At 45.2% G+C, this 19,701-nt stretch overlaps 1 protein-coding gene across 3 annotated transcripts in view; it reads right to left on the bottom strand.

Annotated features, from left to right (window-relative positions):
- The window catches only part of znf609a (zinc finger protein 609a), a 32,528-nt gene extending 13,895 nt beyond the window's left edge, over positions 1–18,633 (bottom strand). For 2 of the 3 annotated variants that reach the window (XM_005745108.1, XM_005745106.1), the window contains exons 1-3: positions 18,014–18,633; positions 5,599–5,731; positions 1,645–2,475 (exon numbers count right to left, since the gene is read on the bottom strand). In XM_005745108.1, the coding sequence (XP_005745165.1) occupies positions 1,645–2,355 (711 nt within the window). In that variant the 5' untranslated portion in view covers positions 2,356–2,475; positions 5,599–5,731; positions 18,014–18,633. The remainder of the gene's footprint in view (positions 1–1,644; positions 2,476–5,598; positions 5,732–18,013) is intronic. The other variant, XM_005745107.1, reaches the window with a different exon arrangement.
- Between the last annotated feature and the right edge of the window lie 1,068 nt (positions 18,634–19,701).

The following is a 19,701-nucleotide window of genomic DNA, read 5'->3' as shown; positions in this document are numbered from 1 at the left end:
CCTTTTGGTTAAACTGCCAGCAAGGAATTGCATTTGCACTGTTACAATTTTTTATAATTTTAATGCACATAAAAAACAGCTGTTTAAGTGAAAATACACTGATGGAGTTTTTTTTGGGAGAAGGGAGCTGAAGGTCGACAGACTGATTGGTGCAGTGATGCGGACGCTGCACCTGTCCGTCGTGGTGAAGAGGGAGCTGAGTGTAAAAGCGAAGCTCTCAATTTACCGGTCGATCTACGTCCCTGCCCTCACCTATGGCCACGAGCTGTGGGTAGTGACCGAAAGAACGAGATCGCGGATACAAGCGGCAGAAATGAGCTTCCTCCGAAGGGTGGCTGGCCTCTCCCTTAGAGATAGGGTGAGAAGTTCGGCCATCCGGGAGGGGCTCAGAGTAGAGCAGCTGCTGCTCCACATCGAAAGGAGCCAGCTGAGGTGGTTCGGGCATCTGACAAGGATGCCTCCTGGGCGCCTCCTGGGTGAGGTGTTCCAGGCATGTCCCACCGAGAGGAGGCCCCGGGGCAGACCCAGGACACGCTGGAGAGATTATATCTCTCGGCTGGTCTGGGAACGCCTTGGTATTCCCCCGGACAAGCTGGAGGAGGTGGCTGGGGAGAGGGAGGTCTGGGCCTCTCTGCTTAGGCTGCTGCCCCCGCGACCCGGCCTCAGATAAAGTGGAAGAAGATGGATGTATGTTTTTTTTTGCACTAATAAAGTTGTGGAGTTGTAAAGTATTTTGTCTCGTGTCAGTTATATTGTTATCACAAATGTATATGGTGATAAATATTTTTGGCTATATCGCGCTGCTCTAAGCATCGTGTCTGTGAGACCCCCACAGCATCTCTCAGGGGAATTTGGTGCCAGTGCTTTTTAGACTGAATCCAGCATCCACACAACAAAAATACAAACATCGAATTTCTCTCGCCTCGGAGTAAAGGCGTCCATCTTTTAAACGCTGCCCTGACTGTACGACATGATCAATCTAATCTTGAATTAACAGCTCACTCAGGACTTTAATCCACTGCAACTTTAACCTTTAATCGCAGTTTAATCTTGAATTAGCAGGCTCAGTTTACTCTCCACACCAACTCCAATAAATGGATGAATTTAAGGCTTTTTAAGGAACCACACAAACCCCAAAGCTGAAGCTTTCTGAAGTTATTCTTAAAAGAGTCGGTTTAACCTCTGCCGAACAGTCCAGCTAGCTGTGAAGGAGAAGTGTGTTTACCTGAAATTAGCCCTGAAAAACACACCTGCCAGTGCAGTGAAATGATCAGCGGTAGAACAGAGAGGTCCAAAGACTCCTTTGTTAATGACGACACGGGTCTTAGTGCAGAAGCTTTAACAGTGGGATTATCTAAAAACAGAAACTGGGTTAGATTAGACCAAGTTTAACTTAGCTCAGGTTCACACGGAGCCACTTTTAGCTTGTCCACGGCCGACCGGGTCGGCAGTGATGAGCGCTGGGTTTGCTTTGGTTCTTTGTTCAGAGCTAAAAGCGAGCACATTTAGATCCTTTGACCACGAGGAGCACGCCAAACACGACGCTCACATACATCATGTACAGTGTGCAGCATGCGGGCTCCATCAACAACAAGGAGACACGATTATTTTCATTTGTTCAGGCATCAGCTTTATTCCTCTCACCTTTTCCCCACCCATCGCTTTCTTCAGATTTCGGCAGTCGCCCCCATCCACCTCTTCCTGCTCCGTCGTCACGGCCTGGCCTATCCTGGCTGAGTCCAGCGGCGTGTTCCCGAGCTGCTCGGCCGTAGCGAGCTCGGGGGCCTGTTGGCCCTCAAAGGGTCCGCCTCGAGGCGCTCCTAACGGCAGCACCGAGGACTCTTTCTCAGCGTTCGCCGCTCCCGCCTCCATTTTCTCCTTCTTGCTTTTCCCAGACACCCCGTCCTTGTCCTTTTTCACCACAGGGAGGATGCGGGAGGGCTTACTCGACTTGTCCGTCCCCTTGCTCGGGGCAGAGTTGGCGTTCTGGGGCGGCAGGTCCCCGGGGACCCGGCCCTGAACCTCTTTTTTAGCTCCGTCTGAGTGCGGCGTCTTCACGCTCTCCTTAGAGTTTTTACTGCGCTTGGATTTGGATTTGCTCTCTTTGCCCGCCGTGGCGGACGCAGGGCTAACAAACTTTATATTGTCAGGTAAAGCTGCCACGGCGCTGGGAGGGGCCGCCATGCCCCCTCCCTCCTTGCTGCTCGACATCTCTAGCTTGTCCTTCTCTAAGTCGGCGTCCAGGTCAATGATCAGATTGCCAACACCGATATCCCACTCATCACCGCTGTCGTACGTGTCCACCGCGTTGGAGTCCACACCTTTCCCGCCTGCAGGGCCGCTGCTGAGGGACATCTTAGTAGGAGCGTCCCGGAGCGCCACAGGAGGGCTGCAGGAGGGCCGCGCTCCTCCCAGCCGCAGGACGCCTCCTCAGGGCCGGACCCCACGCCTCCACCCGGCTCCCCGCATCGCCTCCTGCAGGAAGGACAGGTGAGACAAACCAGAAAAGAGCAGGTTAGATTAGCTTAGCCCCGCCTCCTGAGACAGAGTTCAGAAGTTATTTTTAACTTGATGACTATGATCGAAGGCCAGGAAGAGAACAACTTTACATTTTGAGTTGCTCATCCCAGTGTTACTGCTCAGGCTGGGGAACAAAGGCACATGTTAGGAAGAAATTCAGTCGTAAACCAAACCGTCAGATGTCAAGTCTGTCTGCGGTTTCACAGCGATTTACACCAGCACAAAAAGCCTGAACCCGTCTGCACGCTCGCTGGTTGGTGGGAATCACGAGGTTGTGAAACAAAGGCCCTGAGCGACAGTGAGGACAACGCCCCGGCTTAGCAAGATCACACAATAAGGAGGTGCACCTGATTCACAACGAGGGAAAAAAGGTGCAAGAATTAAGCTTAATGGTTTGATCACTTTCAGAATATCCACGGAAGAGATGCAGCTGAAAACATGAACTAAAACTAAATGTTTTATTCATGATCGGAGTCTCAGGTTCATCTTTGGTCCACAGAGCATCTCAGCACCACTGCAGGCTGCGACTTCCTGCTTGCTGTCAGTTCTGTTACTTCACAAAGACGACTACTCGTCAGGATAACGGCGCACTGAGGGAGAACATGCACACCTGCTGCTCTAAAGCCTCCTTCAGGCCACTGATCACAGGACAGGAGCTCGTTGACCCCTGACCTTCTGACAATGCAAAGCAGCGGGAGCAGATGTGGGGAGGAGGCGGTGCAATGTTAACATCCTAAAGCCCCACCAACTCCACCCTGAGGCTAATTAAGGCTTATGTCTGATCAGTCCATATGTGGAGAGGAGGCAGGCTGAAGCGCTCACTGAAATGTCTGTGACGTGAACGCCCACGATACCGTACCGCTGCCGCAGCTGATTTATTCGAGTCCCAGCGCCGTTTACGAAAACAGGAAGTCGTTCCCGCAGGAGGAAGGAGGGCGGCACACTGCAGACGACCCAGGAAAATAAGTCCAGCAGAGCGGACTGTTTCCCTGGTACTCCTGAAGCCTGTTGATTAATACTCAAGATCGTTAAACAGATTCTGCAGTGATCCTACAGGATGCTGCAGGGCGAGCAGTCTTTACAAAGGTTAATCTTATTATACAGTTATTGAGGAAAAATTAACAGCTGCAGGCAAAAAACTGTTAATGGAAACTCTTCTGTTTTTAAATCAGTGTGTTCCAAACTTACAGATCATTTAAATTAATAATTTAAAGAAAACCACATTTGAACAGATGATTCTTGAGATGAAGCGTCCAATTATTAAAGCCCCTCCTCACCACCAGCCTCCACACAGACGCAAAGAGGTGAACTCCAGAGTGTTTAAGCAGCTTCTGCTTAAATCGTGCAGCATCATGAAGAGGAACGAGACGAGCTCCACCTTGCTTCTCTCAGGTGAGCTTCACCTGAGGATGCTCTGAGTTTAACTGCATGTCTCACCTGTTGCTCAGGTGTTTTTACCTGCACACTAAATTGTCCAAATGCAGTTCGTTTCAGAGCCGCATGAGATTCAGTCCTGACTCTGTGACGCGTGTTTCATTATTCTTAATAATTATTTGTAAAAAGGCCCAACAGTAGATTTTCCATGAAGGCATTAAAATGTTATTTATTCTAATAATAATAATAATAATAAAAATACCACCACATACTATGAACATCACAGTATCTCCTGATAAACACTGTGATAAAACCTTCCTTTTGCAGGCACAGTGACTGCTACCTGCATTCAGGAAATCTCGTCTTATTATCGCCACACCTGCCCCCACCTGCAAGAGCACAACAGAGAAACATCCATCCTTCAAAGCAGCGTTTCCACCCACCAAACACCAAAACAAACACGTCGTTGTGAAATTCATCCAGATTAAGGCCTGACTGGGATTTCCACAAGTTCACAAAGATCTGATTCAAAACTCGTCCACGAGGATAAGAACCCAACAAAAACCAGAGTGATGGATGTGTCTGAGGTTTGTGTGGACGGCCGTACAGAACCGAGCTCACGTTTAGTTCAAAATCTAACCGCAGCATTTAGAGAAACTCCTGGGATTCATACTTCTGTGACTCTACACACTGGTTAACCTTTAACCCGTCTGGCAGCAGTGCTACGAAGCACACTAACCGAGGAGACGAGGAGGCAGATGGACAGACAGGAGCTGTGGACATAATCCTGCTGCTAATGATTCAACTGCTCTGAGAAAACACACCAGCAACACCGAGCCGAACACACCACGACCGAGGCCGGTGCCAAACTCCAAAAGCTGAGCCATCAGACGCTCCTCCATCCATGACTCAGTTCAAACCTTTACCAAGTGATTATTTTGCAAATGTCACATATTACTATAAAACAGAAACAGAGTGTCAGTTGGACAAACATTCAGCCATCGATTACCCCGTCACTTAACTGGAAGAGAAATGCTTTTGTCTTATTAATAAACAATAATAAACACCCAAAACCACGTTTTATCTGTCAGAACAACTACTAAACCTTTGGATGTATTTATGCACCATATTAAAAACATTTTCTTAAAAATATATAAATAATGTCAAGTAGAGTCAAAGGTCAAATAAAATAAAACAAATATGCAGTCAAAACTACGGCATAAAAACGGACCTGTACCGTCTTCTTGGCAGGCTTTCTGACGTTAGCAAAGTTTTCATGCTGCTGTTACAGCAGCCGGGCACCCCACGCCCCCCTTTAGACTCACCCCTGTTTGCCTCTCTGTAAAATAGCAGCCTGCCGTCAGCCTTCATCAAGCTTAAACTTACAAGCTTTCACGTTTCCACAGTAAAGGTTTTAATGGTGATCACAGCCACCGCGCTGCTGTTTTCTTTCACTCAGCCTCAACGCAACGTGACAGTACGCGGTGTGTAAACAGTCTCCGCCCCCACGTTAAACTGTGCCAGCACCATCGTCCCTGCTGCTGTTGTGTTCTCAGTGTTTCATAAAAACGTTTCTACTGCAGGTCTGCTTTTAGCAGATGTGGGAGAAACGCTCGTTTTAATAAAACGGCTTAAACGCAAAGAGAATTTTTTATAATCAAATAATTGGAATTACTCGATGAATCGTTGATGAATCACACTCACTTGGATTGCACAGGTCGCCTGATAGACGGGAACCATCTGCAGACAGACGGTCAGCGTGCGGTCACGAGGCTCTGTCACCGAGCACAACTCAAGGCGACTCGGCTCGGCAGCTGGTTGTATCCCGGTTGTATTCCTGGAGAACAGGAAGAGTTAAATGTGACTTCCTGTGCATGTAGACAACAAGAGACATGTGATGTTCACTGACTCAGCAGTTAACTGCTGTAGTATCACAAACGTGGCCTCTTCCAATCGCTGACTGACGACAAAAAACCAAAACCACCGAGATAAACTTCTGTTATGGAATAAAACAGATGCTAACCATGTTTAGCTTTGAGGACGTAACTTGATGTTGGAAAAAAGTGATAAATCTCAAGATATGTTAATGCAACATTCACCATTCTAACATTTTACATTATGTTAACAATGTCACATCGTGACTGAAGTACTGCGATAACATCGTGGGGATGTGGGATGACTCCCACCTCGACAAGTGGTTCAGCGAGTTTGTGTAAGGAGAGCAAATGAAAACACACTGCAGCAAACAGAAGCATGGCTCAAAAGCAGAATATAATGAAATATATTTTACACGTGATGACCTGTGGATAAATAAATATCTGACCTCTGGGGTTTGTCCTTGATGCTCACTGGACTGTCATTCTCAGCTCATTGTTACTTAACTACCCTCTCATTTCTGACATGTTCTCTCGTTTGTTTGAGTGTAAAACTGATTAATAAAGCTAGGAAAGCCCTGCTTTGGAGGCCTATCGGGGGTCCTGGCTGGGCGTGGGGCTCTCTGGAGGCATGGGAATGGCGAGGAATCACCCAGGAGTAACTGAAAGACGTTTCTGGAGACAGAAAGGTTCCTGTCAGATCTACAGAGACCCTGAAAAGGCTAAACCATCTGTTCTCCTGCTACGGCTGATTATTTTTTTTGTTTTCATCAGTAAAAACAATCAAACTACACATTAAAAAGCTGTGACGTTACCCACGCTGCACCTCCAAAGGCAGCAAACACCATTTTTCGCACTAATCTGCCTGTGCAAAAATGACTGAGTGGATTAGCTGCTGGCATTCATACCGCGGGGCTCCTCTCAGATCAGACTTTCTGCTCAACTGCCTCCAATGCCACACTTAATTAAAGGCGGCGAGGTGGCGAGACCTCCAGCAGCTGGAGAGAAAGAGGAGCCTGTTTCTGTGAAAATCCACCCTGAGAAGCTCTGGCTCCGGCACAGAGCTCCGCCAGCCGGGCTTTTCCCCAGCAGCAGGACAGAATCAAACCCGCCGTTCTGACGGAAACTTGGCCCGGGCGTCGCTCTCTACGCTACACGTCCCACACAGGCTGAATCCACGCCGCGGTGATTAACAGGCTGCCGGGCATCCTCTGTGAAGCACTGCAGGAGGAGGAAGACGAGGCTGGGAAAGCTAGCGTTGCCCCCACGTCGGCCGGCATACTTTGCATCTATCTGTGATTTAAAGGTAAAACTAGGGCTGGGCGATATGGCCTAAAATCCATATCGTGATATAATTTGAAGCATAAGTGGTAACGATATATATCACGATATATTCTTTTCTTCTGTATAACGTATTTTCCACACTATAAGGCTTAAAATCCTTTAATTTTCTCAAAAATCGAAACTCGAACCGATTTGGGCAGAAATCTGTTAAAATGTTTTAGTACAACTTTGGTAAGCTGCACTGCTTGATGGATCGTCAGAGCATTACAGCTGCCGTAGTGAGGAGCTTCAGAGTAATCTGGGTCCCAAACTCCGTCCACTTCAGGTCCCAAAGTCAAACGAACACTGAGAGTTAAAAACTCTAAATTCTTCCATCTGTAATAAAATGATCAGCGTTGCTGCTTTATCAGGTGTAACTATGAAGTTTAACATCCATGAAAACTGAATTTATTACACTTAACGAGTTAGAAGTTAGCAGGAAGTTAGCAGAAGTTAGCTCGCTAGTTTTGCTAGTTACCTAAACATGATATAGCATGTTCTGACTGAGAGATTTCTGAAAACATTCAAATGTACAGCTCTGCTATCACTTCCAACATGAATGAAGACAGGAAACTAAACAGCAGATATATCTGACTGCTTTGTTTTGCTTAATGTGTCTTATAATCACATGCACCTTATGGTCCAAAAAATACATATTTGACTTTTTTATTTGGCACACTGCAGTTTAATGTTGCAAAGCACCTCTTTTTAACTTCAGTGGATATTATACATGGTTATGCTCAGGATATGTCAGCCCATTTCTACTGGAAATGTTTTTTGGTTAAACTTTCAGCAAGGAATTTGCATTTGCACTGTTACATTTTTTATAAAGCTTTAATGTACATAAAAAACAGCTTCTTGTTTAAGTGAAAATAAATGGATGGTTTTTTCTTTTGTGCTAGTGAAGTTGTGGAGTTGTATTCTGTCTTGCATCAATTATATCGTCAGTTATATCGTTATCAAAAATGTTCAAATATATATCGTGACAAATATTTTTGGCCATATCGCCGCTCTAGTCTCCACTGAACAGAGGTGAGCATGGACATTCACACTCCAGGTGTAGGGATGGGTAGGTTCTGACATAAACGGTAGTAACCAGACCGAAAAGCAGCGCAACTTTCGGTGCTTTATTTTGGTGCTTTTTTTCCCCGAGATGTCACACACTTTGGATTCTAGCCAATCATTTTACGTTTCCAAGCGTAGTAGGCGGGCCCAGGTACATACGTTCTTTTAGAGCAGAGCTACAGATTAAAAATGCCCAAGGCGAAGCGGTCAAAGTCTGGCTGTACTTCACAGCAAAAGATGCAAACTCAGCAGCAACAAGTGCTTTAAGCTGATACTGTGCAAAGGCCGAGAAATGCACCGTATTTGATAGCTTGCTGCGAGACCTCACACCGAGCACATCTACTGCGGGTGTGGTGCCTGTTATCGGACCCGGAGTTTGCAACATCCCCCAAGAACCCGAAGAGCAGAGTCCTGGCCCCTAGCCCTGCCAGTGTAGCAGAAATGATGAGGATGATGATGCAGCAGCAGCCGTTCTTCTCTGCGTGAGTAGCTTAATGTTGTTCGTGTGTAATTTACGCTGAGTAGGCTAACCACGTTATTACATTAATGCATGTAAGGTGAACTAGCAAACATCATCATAGCTACATGTGGCTGTCTTCTTGTTTGATAGAGTGATACCATATATGCCCTATCCGGTTGTTCAGTCTGACGTCACTAGCCGTGTCTGGGCCTAAACTGCGCTGCAGGTCCATATATCAAACGATCACTGTGGCATTACTGAGAGTTGAAAAACAGTCTAAAGTCTTTCATCTTTAATAAAATGATCAGCGTTCTGCTCTACCAGGTGTAACAACTGAGTTTAACATCCAGGCATCCATGAAAACGGAATTTATGACATTTAACGGAGTTAGAAGTTAGCAGGGAGTTAGCTCGCTAGCTTCTATCTAAATACAATATAGCATGTCCTGACTGCGGGGTTTTGGAAACAAATTAAAACGTACAGCTCTGTTATCACTTCCAGCATAAATGAAGACAGAAAACTAAACAGCAGTGACGTTTGTAGGGTTACTGAAGTTGGGCTAGCTGGTATATAATGATGTGCTACGTGACCGCTAGCGACACAGCTATGTTAGCATAATATAAACAAGCTAACTTTTTGTCCACTCGATAAAAGTTAACGTGAGTGTTCTCGGTGGTCAGGAACAAATGTAATCACATGGCAGGATGCTGTAAAAGGACCAAACTTCAGCCAGGAGAGCAACTGAGATAATCCATCCACAATACGAGGTTAGTCATTCATATACTGCTGCATGGGCTGGGCTGTAGTTACATCCTAAGGTTTTAAAAACTGAGCTTAAATTAATGATTAGTGGTAATAAAAGCCGAGGGAGGTCAACAGGGATCACTGACTGTTTTAGGAGCTTTTTGAGATCAAATAGAAGAAAATACAAAACATTAAACATGTTAACAACACAAAAGCCATATTAAACGCAGACTACTTTAGACCTGGAAGTAGGATTCGTCGCGTCATCACTTAACAACCGGATAACTGCAGAAAAGGCCATCATTGTTATCTTTTTACAAACAGCTAAACATGAGAGGTTTTAGGACAAAGTTTGTGTTTTCCATTGTTTAAGCATCGGTTCCAACCAAAGGAGGTATGTTGTATCAACAGAAAAGGCTAACTAGGTTACCATTTTTGCAGAAAAAAAAAAGAGACTGCTAAAAATAAAAACATAAGAGATTTTTGGACAAAGTTGGTGTTCTCCATTCTTTAAGCACCGGTTCGAGCACCGGCAGTTTCAAAAGTACCGGTTTGGCACCGGTACCGGATAAAACCTAAACGATACCCATCCCTATCCAAGTGTCCTAACAAGACACTTTCACAAGCACACAAAAAGCTGAACAGTGTGCTTTATTGTGTGAACTCATTATTGTGCAAAGTAAAACTGACTTAGTGATCATTCATATGTGTTCAGACTGACGGGGATTCAGCTCATAAATCATGACCCGGTGCTCTGCCAACAGTTGCCTTTATAAGATAGTTACTGGTATCAGTAACGCTGGCTCTGCATTCACATGCTGTCGCATCAATGCTGCACCACACAGCACCAAGTTTGACCGTCCAGTAAGAGAAAACGACAAAATCTGTCACTGACGTAAAACATTTTTTAATTAAGGTTTCATTTATTCAAGCCAAGTTACATTTGGCTTATAAAAATAAAATAAATGCACGTTTTGACCCCAAAAACAAAGACAAGCCAACTCTGATCGATACTGATATCAGCACCCATGAGGACATCGGTCACAACATATTCAACATTAATCCCGATACTCAGTTTAGTCCAGATGTTTTCCACTTTACGAGCTTTAAATGTTCTTATAGAACCCTCCTTGCACAATTATTAATGATTACACGGCCATTAAAGCAGGATTCAGGCGTCATTTATCTACAAGTGCTTCAGCTGTTTATTATCCTCTCCTCTGCATTTAAGAAACAAAAATGTCTGGCAGCAGTGTTGCCAACTCCCCAGTAAGGAAAATCGCTATTGGCGGTCCTAAAAGTTGCTAGAAGTCGCCAAATGACGTCATCGCCTAATTTGCATAATTGGTCATGCTAATGTAATTGTAACCTTCACTGTTGGAGAGAGAAATAACATCGTGGAAGAGACAAAGTGAGTAAAAAACGTCCTAAATGCAGTTAGAGTTTATTTAGAACTACAAATTAAATTTATTTTAGCAATTATAGTTTGTTAATGTCACAATTCCAACCCTGCTTGTTTACCCGGGCTTGGACCGGCAAAAGTGACCCGAAATTGGCGCTCTGGTGGAGGTACTTGGTGTGTCTGTGTTTATAAGTAGTTTTAAACCTTGTGATCCACAAAACAGCATAACAGTAAAGGAAGAACTGACTGCGTTACAGTCAGTGCGGAGCAGCGGCTTCGCTCATGCGCGGTTCATTTGCAGTTTGGGCGCACAGGTGTGAACGGCTCCTGCAGCTGGGGGAGGACTATCCTCCGCCTGTGAGCGCTTTGGCACGGGTGAGGTGCCCACGGCAGCACCGCTGCCTGTTGAGAGTAAGAGCGATACCAGCTTTCACGTCAAAAAGTCGTCATAAATACGTCTCCAATAACACCAGAAAAAGTCGCCAGATTTGTCGCTAGTCGCTTTTTAGAAAAAAAGTCGGTAAGGGGGTCTGAAAACTCGCTAAATATAGCGACAAAGTCGCTAAGTTGGCAACACTGTCTGGCAGTCTGAAGACGCTATAAACAGGAGAAAAACTCCCATGCAGCTAACAGCCAGTTCATGTGAAGACAAGGTGCAAACACCCAACCGTGGCTGCAGTGGAGCAAAGGGATTTACAGCCAGTGAAAACAGGTCAGACACTGAGGTGCTTTCAGCAGACACACAGTGCTGAGGACACTGATGATGACGATAACACAAAGTGCTCCTGTGAGGGACAGCTGGCAAAAACAATCCACCTTATACTGACAGATTAAGCCACAGACAGGGTTCACTCAAAATCCTGAAATTCAAACTGAGGAACAGAAGCTCTTAAACATCTTTGAGCAGCGTGACGACACCATGTGGTTAAAAACACCTCGAGGTAGGGCTGGGCGATATGACCCAAAATTCATATCTCGATATTTTTTAGCTGGATGGCGATATAAGATATATATCTCGATTTTTTTTTTTAGCCATAAGTTAAGAACAAAAAGAGAGTTCTTAGTCACACTGTGTCCCAGATGTCACACGGGCACTTTTATTTACATACAGCGTAGATGTACATGAAGAAATTACTCAAAAATAAATTATCAGCATTTATTAAATAATCATGGTCTATAAATAAAAGAAAACTATGTTCTTTTTGTGCACAACAAAAAGCTCACAATTGTGCAGTGAAAATGTAAACTAATAGACGCTGAGCATAATAACAAAGAGACAGATTTCACAGCTGCACCACGTCTGTGAACAGGTGCCATTTGTGGTCCTTATACACACACAGTACGGTAATATTACGTTGAAGCACAGTACGTATCACTCCGCGAGGCTCCTCCCCGGTAGCCGTAATCCTCTGACAATCCATCAAGCAGTGCAGCTCCGTAGCTTAGCAAAGTCATATTAAAACGTTTTTGGACAGATTGCTGAGCGCTGTGTTCCACATAAAATCGGTTCGCGGTCAGTAAGCACAACCAGAATTCATACATAAGGCGCACTGTCGAGTTTTGAGAAAATGAAAGGATTTTAGGCCGTGCAGCTCCTCCTGGCTGCATGTCGTTAGCGCGGTTAGCTCGCTAACACATTGACGCCGTCCAGCCCCACGCACGGGACGATCCGCGGTAACTCGCTAACGGAGATTTTCCGCTTTCATCTTGTCATTGCCTGCAGGTGAAGCTATGGGGGAGGCGGAGTTGTGTTCAGTGAAGGAGAGGCGAGGCCGAGTAACGCAGCGTAGAGACAAAAGTGGACGAAAGAGAGGCAAACCTGCGGCTCCACAAGTATAATTATAACGTAACATAGACTATATCGATATAAACGATATTGTCACATCTTATATCTCGTATGAAAATATATCGATATTTTTAAAAAACTCGATATATCGCCCAGCCCTACCTCGAGGCCAAAGGTTCAACCTCAAGCTAAACAAAACATCCCCAACACGAGACCGTTAGGGTGAGCGCACGGGTACAGGTCAGAGGTCAGCCCACGCGGTTCCAGCCCTGTTGCTGTCCACGCCTCATTTCTACCGATTGACATTATGGGTCCTAATACAGCGGCGCCGTGGTGAGCCGCAGCAGCTCCTGCTGTTTTTACATTTTTCTTGTTCTTTCTAATAATTTCACGTGTCGTCGTTTCCACGCTTTACAGCACTTTGTTCCAACTCTGTCCATTAATCATTTTTCACATTTCCCTTTCTGATGTTAATGAGTCATTTGCTGTGTTTCTCTCATAATTTCCTCTCATTTTGAACAGTTTCCAGTCCTTTTAGATTAGTCATTGATTATTGTTCCTTTCATAATTTTCCTTGTAGTTTCCAACAATTTTCCACCTGCTTTCCAGTTATTTACTCAGTGCCTGTGTTGTTTTCTGTGGACAGTTTGGAAGGCTGACTCTGTTTGGCTGTTTGTTGACATGCTGCACACGGACGACCACATTTCATGCACCCAAACTGTCTCTAAGATTAGACTCAGGACGGGTTTGTGACTCCTCCTTACTTACTTTGAAGAATCAAACATCTCTGAACCACACGTGCAAACCTTCATCGGTTTAGTCACAGTTCAGGTGATGAGGGTGAAGTGAGCAGCAGCGCCTCCTGGGCCCGACGCGACAACCGCCAGAAAACAAACTAAACACAGAACGGTTCACCTGCAGAGCTCTGTCATGCAACTGTCAGAGCCAGAAGTGGAAACACCCGCATCCTGTTTAACCGTTAACGTGTTCAAACATTACAGCGAAAAGTGGCTTCAGTGAGAAAATACACTTCATACTCGACATGCTTCCTCCCTGAGAGACAGACCTTTACTGCAGGCGCCTCAGCTGCTGCCCGTTTCTGGGTCTTTCTGTCCACGGTGGCGTCTTCTGTTTGGATGCCGAGCCGGCCTGAAGTCCGCTGATCGACTCAGACATTTAACACTACTGCCCTTCTTTCTCTTGGGCTGCTCTTTGGTTGCTTTCTCAGCATGTTTTGGGTCCTTGTTTACTGTGAAGCATCAGCTTATCAGGTCTGAGAGTAGCAACAGAGCAGTAACTGCCCTGCTCGAGATAACCAATGAGGACAGGGGTTACTAGAATAGGTCTGCATGTTAAATACACACTGAAAAAACAATAAAACTCCCACTTTCATGCTGTGGTCTAAGGGTTTTTCTCCCTAGATAACTTTAGCCACACACGGCTTACAAATTTCTACCTGACGGCTTTGACTTACGTCAACGGTGATTTTGTATAAATCAGGACTTTGGCTGTGAACAACCACAGTGGGAAAAGCCACTCGCTGTGGGCCAGCTGTGCATCATCGCACACTGAAATCTCACTTTTAACCAGGAAAAACTTGCAAAACAACCGTTATTGTAGTACATATATACACTTTAATGCTTTAAATAAGATATTATTTAATTTGCCTCAACAATGAAATCAATGGGGGTTTCCAATAGGGCATAGGCATAGACATTTTTGCAGGATATTTATATGCATAGGGTGCTAGGGCTGGGTATCGTCACTCATTTCTAGAATCGATTCGATCCACGATTTGATTCAATTTAAATCTGGGAAATTTTTCCTCACACAGTCAGAAATATTATCATTCAGATCAGTACATTTACATATTTTTGTATCTATAAAAAGGAAGCTGACACACGCAAGACTTTATCAAAGGTGTGAGCATCACAGCAGAGGCCTTTGTGTCAAAGCAGCTGAAGATAAACACACAAACACATGAAGGTGATTTTCCTGGCCTGGATTTTATAAAAATATTCTGCAGCACATGAAAAACGAAAGAAAACCATTAATCAACACATGGACGTTAGCTCTGAAGTTACAGCGGTTTTATTACAGACACAGCGTTTTGCATCATTTTAAAAAGTTTACATTTGTTCAGAAGCCTGTTGAATGGCAGAAATTAGGTTTTCTTTTCGGAAGTAAGTAAAAGGGATAAAAACAGCGGCCGACAGCCTGTAAACAACGAGCGAATAATGAAGAAAACAGATTTTTAGACGGGAAACTGTTCTTGAAGTACAGAGAGAGAGAGGGTTTGATTTTGAATCAAGAAAAGCAGATTATGTAGCAGGGATGTGTGGGACTAGTTTGCTAGTTGTCACTATTATCCTCCAACGTGTTAGCATAGGGTGAGGAGTTTGGTTATTCTCAAGCAGCTGCTACTCCTCCATATTGATGGGAGCCAGTTGAGGCTCTCAACTCTGGGGTAAGGCGTTCCAGCTGGGTAAACCTAGTAATGGAAGACGCCTGCCTAACCACCTAACACCTAACCACCATGGACTTCCACTGTGTGTTTTGTCCAGGTGTGCTTTCGCTGCCCTGGCAGTGTGTCTGGGATCATTATCGTGCTGAAAATGAAGCAGCTGCTGATCAGATGTTCCCAGATGTTACTGCAGGGTGGATCAAACTCTGACGGTACTTTTCTACGGTCACAAACGGCACCGGCTGAACAGCAGGCCGAACCACGACAGAGCCTCCACCGTGTTTCACACACGGCTGCAGGCTCACTGTCGGACCTCTCTCCTGACCACCTCCGTACATACGGACCATGATTTGTATCTTTCGCTCCATCAGACCCATTTTCAGTCCAGTTCTTGTGTAACTTTCGTACCTCAGCCTTGCCTCCTGCTTTACTTCTTTAAGAATGGCTTCCTGAGAGCCGTCCTGCTACTGAGACCATTTCTGATGAAGCTTCAGTGAGCAGTAGATGATCAGCTGAAGGTCCAGATGCACCTCTCAGGGCCTGCACCAGGTCTTTGCTGGATCTGTTCCTCTTTCTTAAGAACAAGAGTTTTTAAAAACCTTTTTTTGCTTCCACTTATCCAGTTTTCTCACATTCATTCACAGGGGTGGCTGTAGCTCAACCTTCTGATCACCTACTGATCGGAAGGTTGGTGGTTCAATCCTCGGCTCCTCCAGTCTGCATGTCAAGTATCCTTGGGCAAGATACTGACCCCAAGTTGTGTCTGATGCATCCATCGGAGTGTGTGTGTGTGTGTGTGTGTGTGTGTGTGTGTGTGTGTGTGTGTGTAGTTAGACAGCACTAAGTATAGAGAAAGTTCTTGTGAGAATGGGTGTGACTGGGAGAATGTGACATGTTGTATCGAGCGCTTTGAATAACTCCAGGAGAGTAGAAAAGTGCTCTACAAGAATCAGTCCATTTACGATTCCTAAGGAAACACCGCACACCACGCTGAGATGTGCAAAGTTTTCATAAACGCTATTATATGACAAACTGGTATCTTCGTCATAACAAAGAGCTTTAATTTGTAATTTAAAACATCTGAGTTATCTTTGCTCAGGCGTCTTATTTACACACACACACACACACACACACACACCACTGGTTCACCCTTCCAGCCCTTTTATGCTTGAATGATTCAGAGTAGAAACGCTCAAAAAACAAAACAAACAATAACACAATAACAACAAAAAAGCACGACTCTGAAAATGGTCAGGTACAAGGACTGGATTTAAAAAGAGTCAAGTGAAAAAGCAGCTAATGTCCAAAGAAGAACTTTGCAAGACCTTCAGAAATCCCAGAGAACAATTTCTCAGTACGGACTGGGTTTTAAATTTTAAACCAAAGTCATCACGAGTTGAATAAATTCCAGATTCACACTTTTGGAAGTTGCTCCTTTCATGGACACGGACAGGAATCAGCACATGTTAAACTCGTGTTAAGGACACAAAAACAAAGGTGGCGAATTCACGCCTGTGAACACACATCAATAGATTAGAAGCCACGACCTCCTAATCTATTGATTTCCCCATCAGATTAACACACCTCCCATTAGTGTCAGTGTACTTACTACAAAGATAACGATGCAATGCCTGCTGTGCCCTTTTGTGTGTCTCCACACATGCAGGTGTTGCTTCAGAGCGAGATTAGAGCACTACAGTGAGTTCAGTCCAGCAGGTTAGCCCACATACAGTACATTTATAGGCCTGCAGTCACCGTCTAATGTTACACAGCCACAATAATGTGACATTTATCGTGCTGCAGCTGGAGGTTTAATTCACTCATGCCAACTACAACTTTTCTAGGAACTGTGCATCACAGTGACAAACAAAGCAGATCCAGGAAATCCATCTGAGGGGGTATTTACATCATGTGGCTAGCTTTCAAACATCGCCTTCGCTAGGACCTCCTGCACATTTGCATGTGTGTGTCTTTGGGGCAGCAAGTCGTACGGTTCTGGGTGTGTGAAGCTGGGTAAAAGAAGGATATGCGTGCTAGAACTAAACCCGGAGCCACCTGAGCTAACTGGTGCTAGCTCATGTTAGCCGGGTTTACCGGGAGCTCAGTTCGCTGCATGCTAGCACAAAGCTAACACCGCCCCACAGCGGCTTCAAAGCCCTGAAACTGTCACCAGCCACACTCTGGGGCATCAGGGCTTCACCTCCAGCACCGATTAACACGCAGGTACCGAGCACAGCTTAACTAGCTAATCCGAGGCCCACCGTGGCCCGCTGCAATGCTAGCGAGATCCATTATCGGACGCAGGCTACTTTCAGCCCAGCCAGGTAGAATTTAGCCTTCTCTGTTGAACTTTAAAACAATCATGACGGTCCGCAGCCCTCACAGCAGCCACTGAAGCTGGACTCAGCCACACCGACAGCACGCAGGACACACTCAGTGCGTGTAACGGGTAACCTGACGTCCTATTGGTCGCCTGGTGGACACAATTACCGATGCGGCGCTTTCAGCCTCCCCGTGATCCATTATCGGACAACCGTTGAACACCACCTCTCGGCGGGTGGTGTTTTCTCATTGACGGGGCAGCTTTTATTAAGCAGCAGGCTACAGTGTCTGACAGGACACCAGAGCTCTGATCTAAATCACTCATCAGGAGATAATGAAATACTGCAGAAGCTCAAAAACATCACAGCGATGCTTCAAAAGCTCTGTGCATCACAGGCAGCTCACTGCGAACAGTTTACCCCGTGACCGCGACGCAAACCGTTAAATATATCCGCAAATATGTCTGGCTTAATACGGAGGTTTTAATTTTTGCTGCTGGGTAAAGGCGAGGGTCAGGCGAGGACGTGTCCGATGATGGACGCATGCTTCCCGGTCTCTCCAGACAAAGACGGCAGTTAGCCTCCTGAGCTAACCCCCAGGATAGCTAGCAGGCTATCCCGCGTTTTAAAGAAGTGGATCCAAAACCCAGACAGGGTGCCCCTCCGAGGCCCCCACTTACCCCGATTGGAATCCCTGTCCGACCAATATTCATGTACACTCCATAGGTTGCGATAAATCCCGGTGAAACGATGAGGACAAGCTCCGAAAGCTGCTGGGCAAACAGGCGGACCAGTCAACGTGCTCCCAGCTCACTGGACCGCAGCCATCACACGGTCACATCCCGGAGAAAAGCGGAGAGCGGCTGCGAACGGCGACGTTTAACGGGCGCTTCTCCGCGCTGGCCGGGGGGACAGCTAGTTCCAGGCATTCCGTGAAGCACTGTGATATTCCCAGAGTTCCCACGTCGGCGATATTCCCACTAACAGAAGCACAGACAGCGGCAGACAGACAAACAGCACCGCGGGGCTAAATGGCTGTTGAGTACAATGCAGCCAAAGCCCGGACAGCTGGATCTGGACCTGGAGTCAGCGCATGCGCACACAACAGCCGTTTTAAGCTTTCATTCTTACACCTCAGGTTACAGTAAGCCATATTTTACTTCTTACACATTAATAATACTGTTATTAATATATTATCACACAGTCATTTTCTGAATCTGGGTTAAGTATCTTTTATAATTAAAACACACCTACACTAGCTCTGAGAGCAACTCCCCCTGAAGGGCAGGGGCTACACTGAAACTTCATGAAACTTCACGAAACGTGTTTTATGATGTTCTTAACATGCTGCCATCAGCCTGCTTTGTGGAATTCTGCATGTTTTCATTGGTTATTTGTGCTGATGTCAACACCGGTAATATGTAAATCTGGTGTAGTATATGAATGTTTGTGTTATTGTGAAGCCACATAATGTTCTGAAATAATAATGTTGTAAAGCATTAAAACAAAAAGTTATTTTGTGTTTGGAGTTGATCCAGTGGAAACAAAAGTTTTTTCCCCAATTCTTGTGAACCTGACCTTTGACCTATGACCATGACCATGACATAATAAAACGGTGTAGTGTGTTTTATTATCTTTACCTACATGATTGAAGGGAATTGGCTGAAATCTTTGGTAAAAATCTGAGTTCAAGATTTATTCATGCAGTGTGTGATTCTGAAAAACGTTATGGTGTTATTGTGATGACGTGGGGCATCTACCATCACACAAAACTTGAAAATGACCTCTAACTGTGGGTGCTAGAGTGCTAACCCACCCTGCAGTAACATCTGGAAACATCTGATGTGCAGCAGCTTCACTTTCAGTATGACAGTGATCCCAAACACACTGCCAGTGCAGTGAAAGCATACTTAGATAAATACCCAGTGGAACACCATGAGAGCCCAGACCTCAGCATCACTGAAGCAGTGTGGGATCATCCTGACAGAGAACAGAACACAAGGCAGAAGCATCCAAAGAAGAACTTTGAATGTCCTTGAAGAAGCCTGGAGAACTGTTCCTGAAGATCCTCACAGAAAAGGTGTTCATGCCAAATATTGACTTTTAAGCTCGTTAGAATTGTACAAAGATATTGCAGTTTCATGTTTGCACAGGTGTCATTAAACCACTCCACCCATTTCTCATTTTCCTACAAAATAAAAGGAAATGAAGAATGATTCAAGACTTTAAACACCGAAGGACCTTCTCATCCCATGATGCATCACAAATCCCAGTATCCACAGTGAACGACTTCCAACCTTCTTGAGTTGAATTCTTTACAGAGCATATTAAAGGTTTTAGTTATTCAATTCAATTTTATTTATATAGC

This window comes from Pundamilia nyererei, unplaced genomic scaffold (assembly GCF_000239375.1).
Source record: "Pundamilia nyererei isolate P.nyererei 1_Seehausen unplaced genomic scaffold, PunNye1.0 scaffold00154, whole genome shotgun sequence".
Taxonomy (NCBI): Eukaryota; Metazoa; Chordata; class Actinopteri; order Cichliformes; family Cichlidae; genus Pundamilia; species Pundamilia nyererei.
The sequence above is the reverse complement of the archived record's forward strand: the minus strand, read 5'-3'. Positions and strand labels throughout refer to the sequence as shown.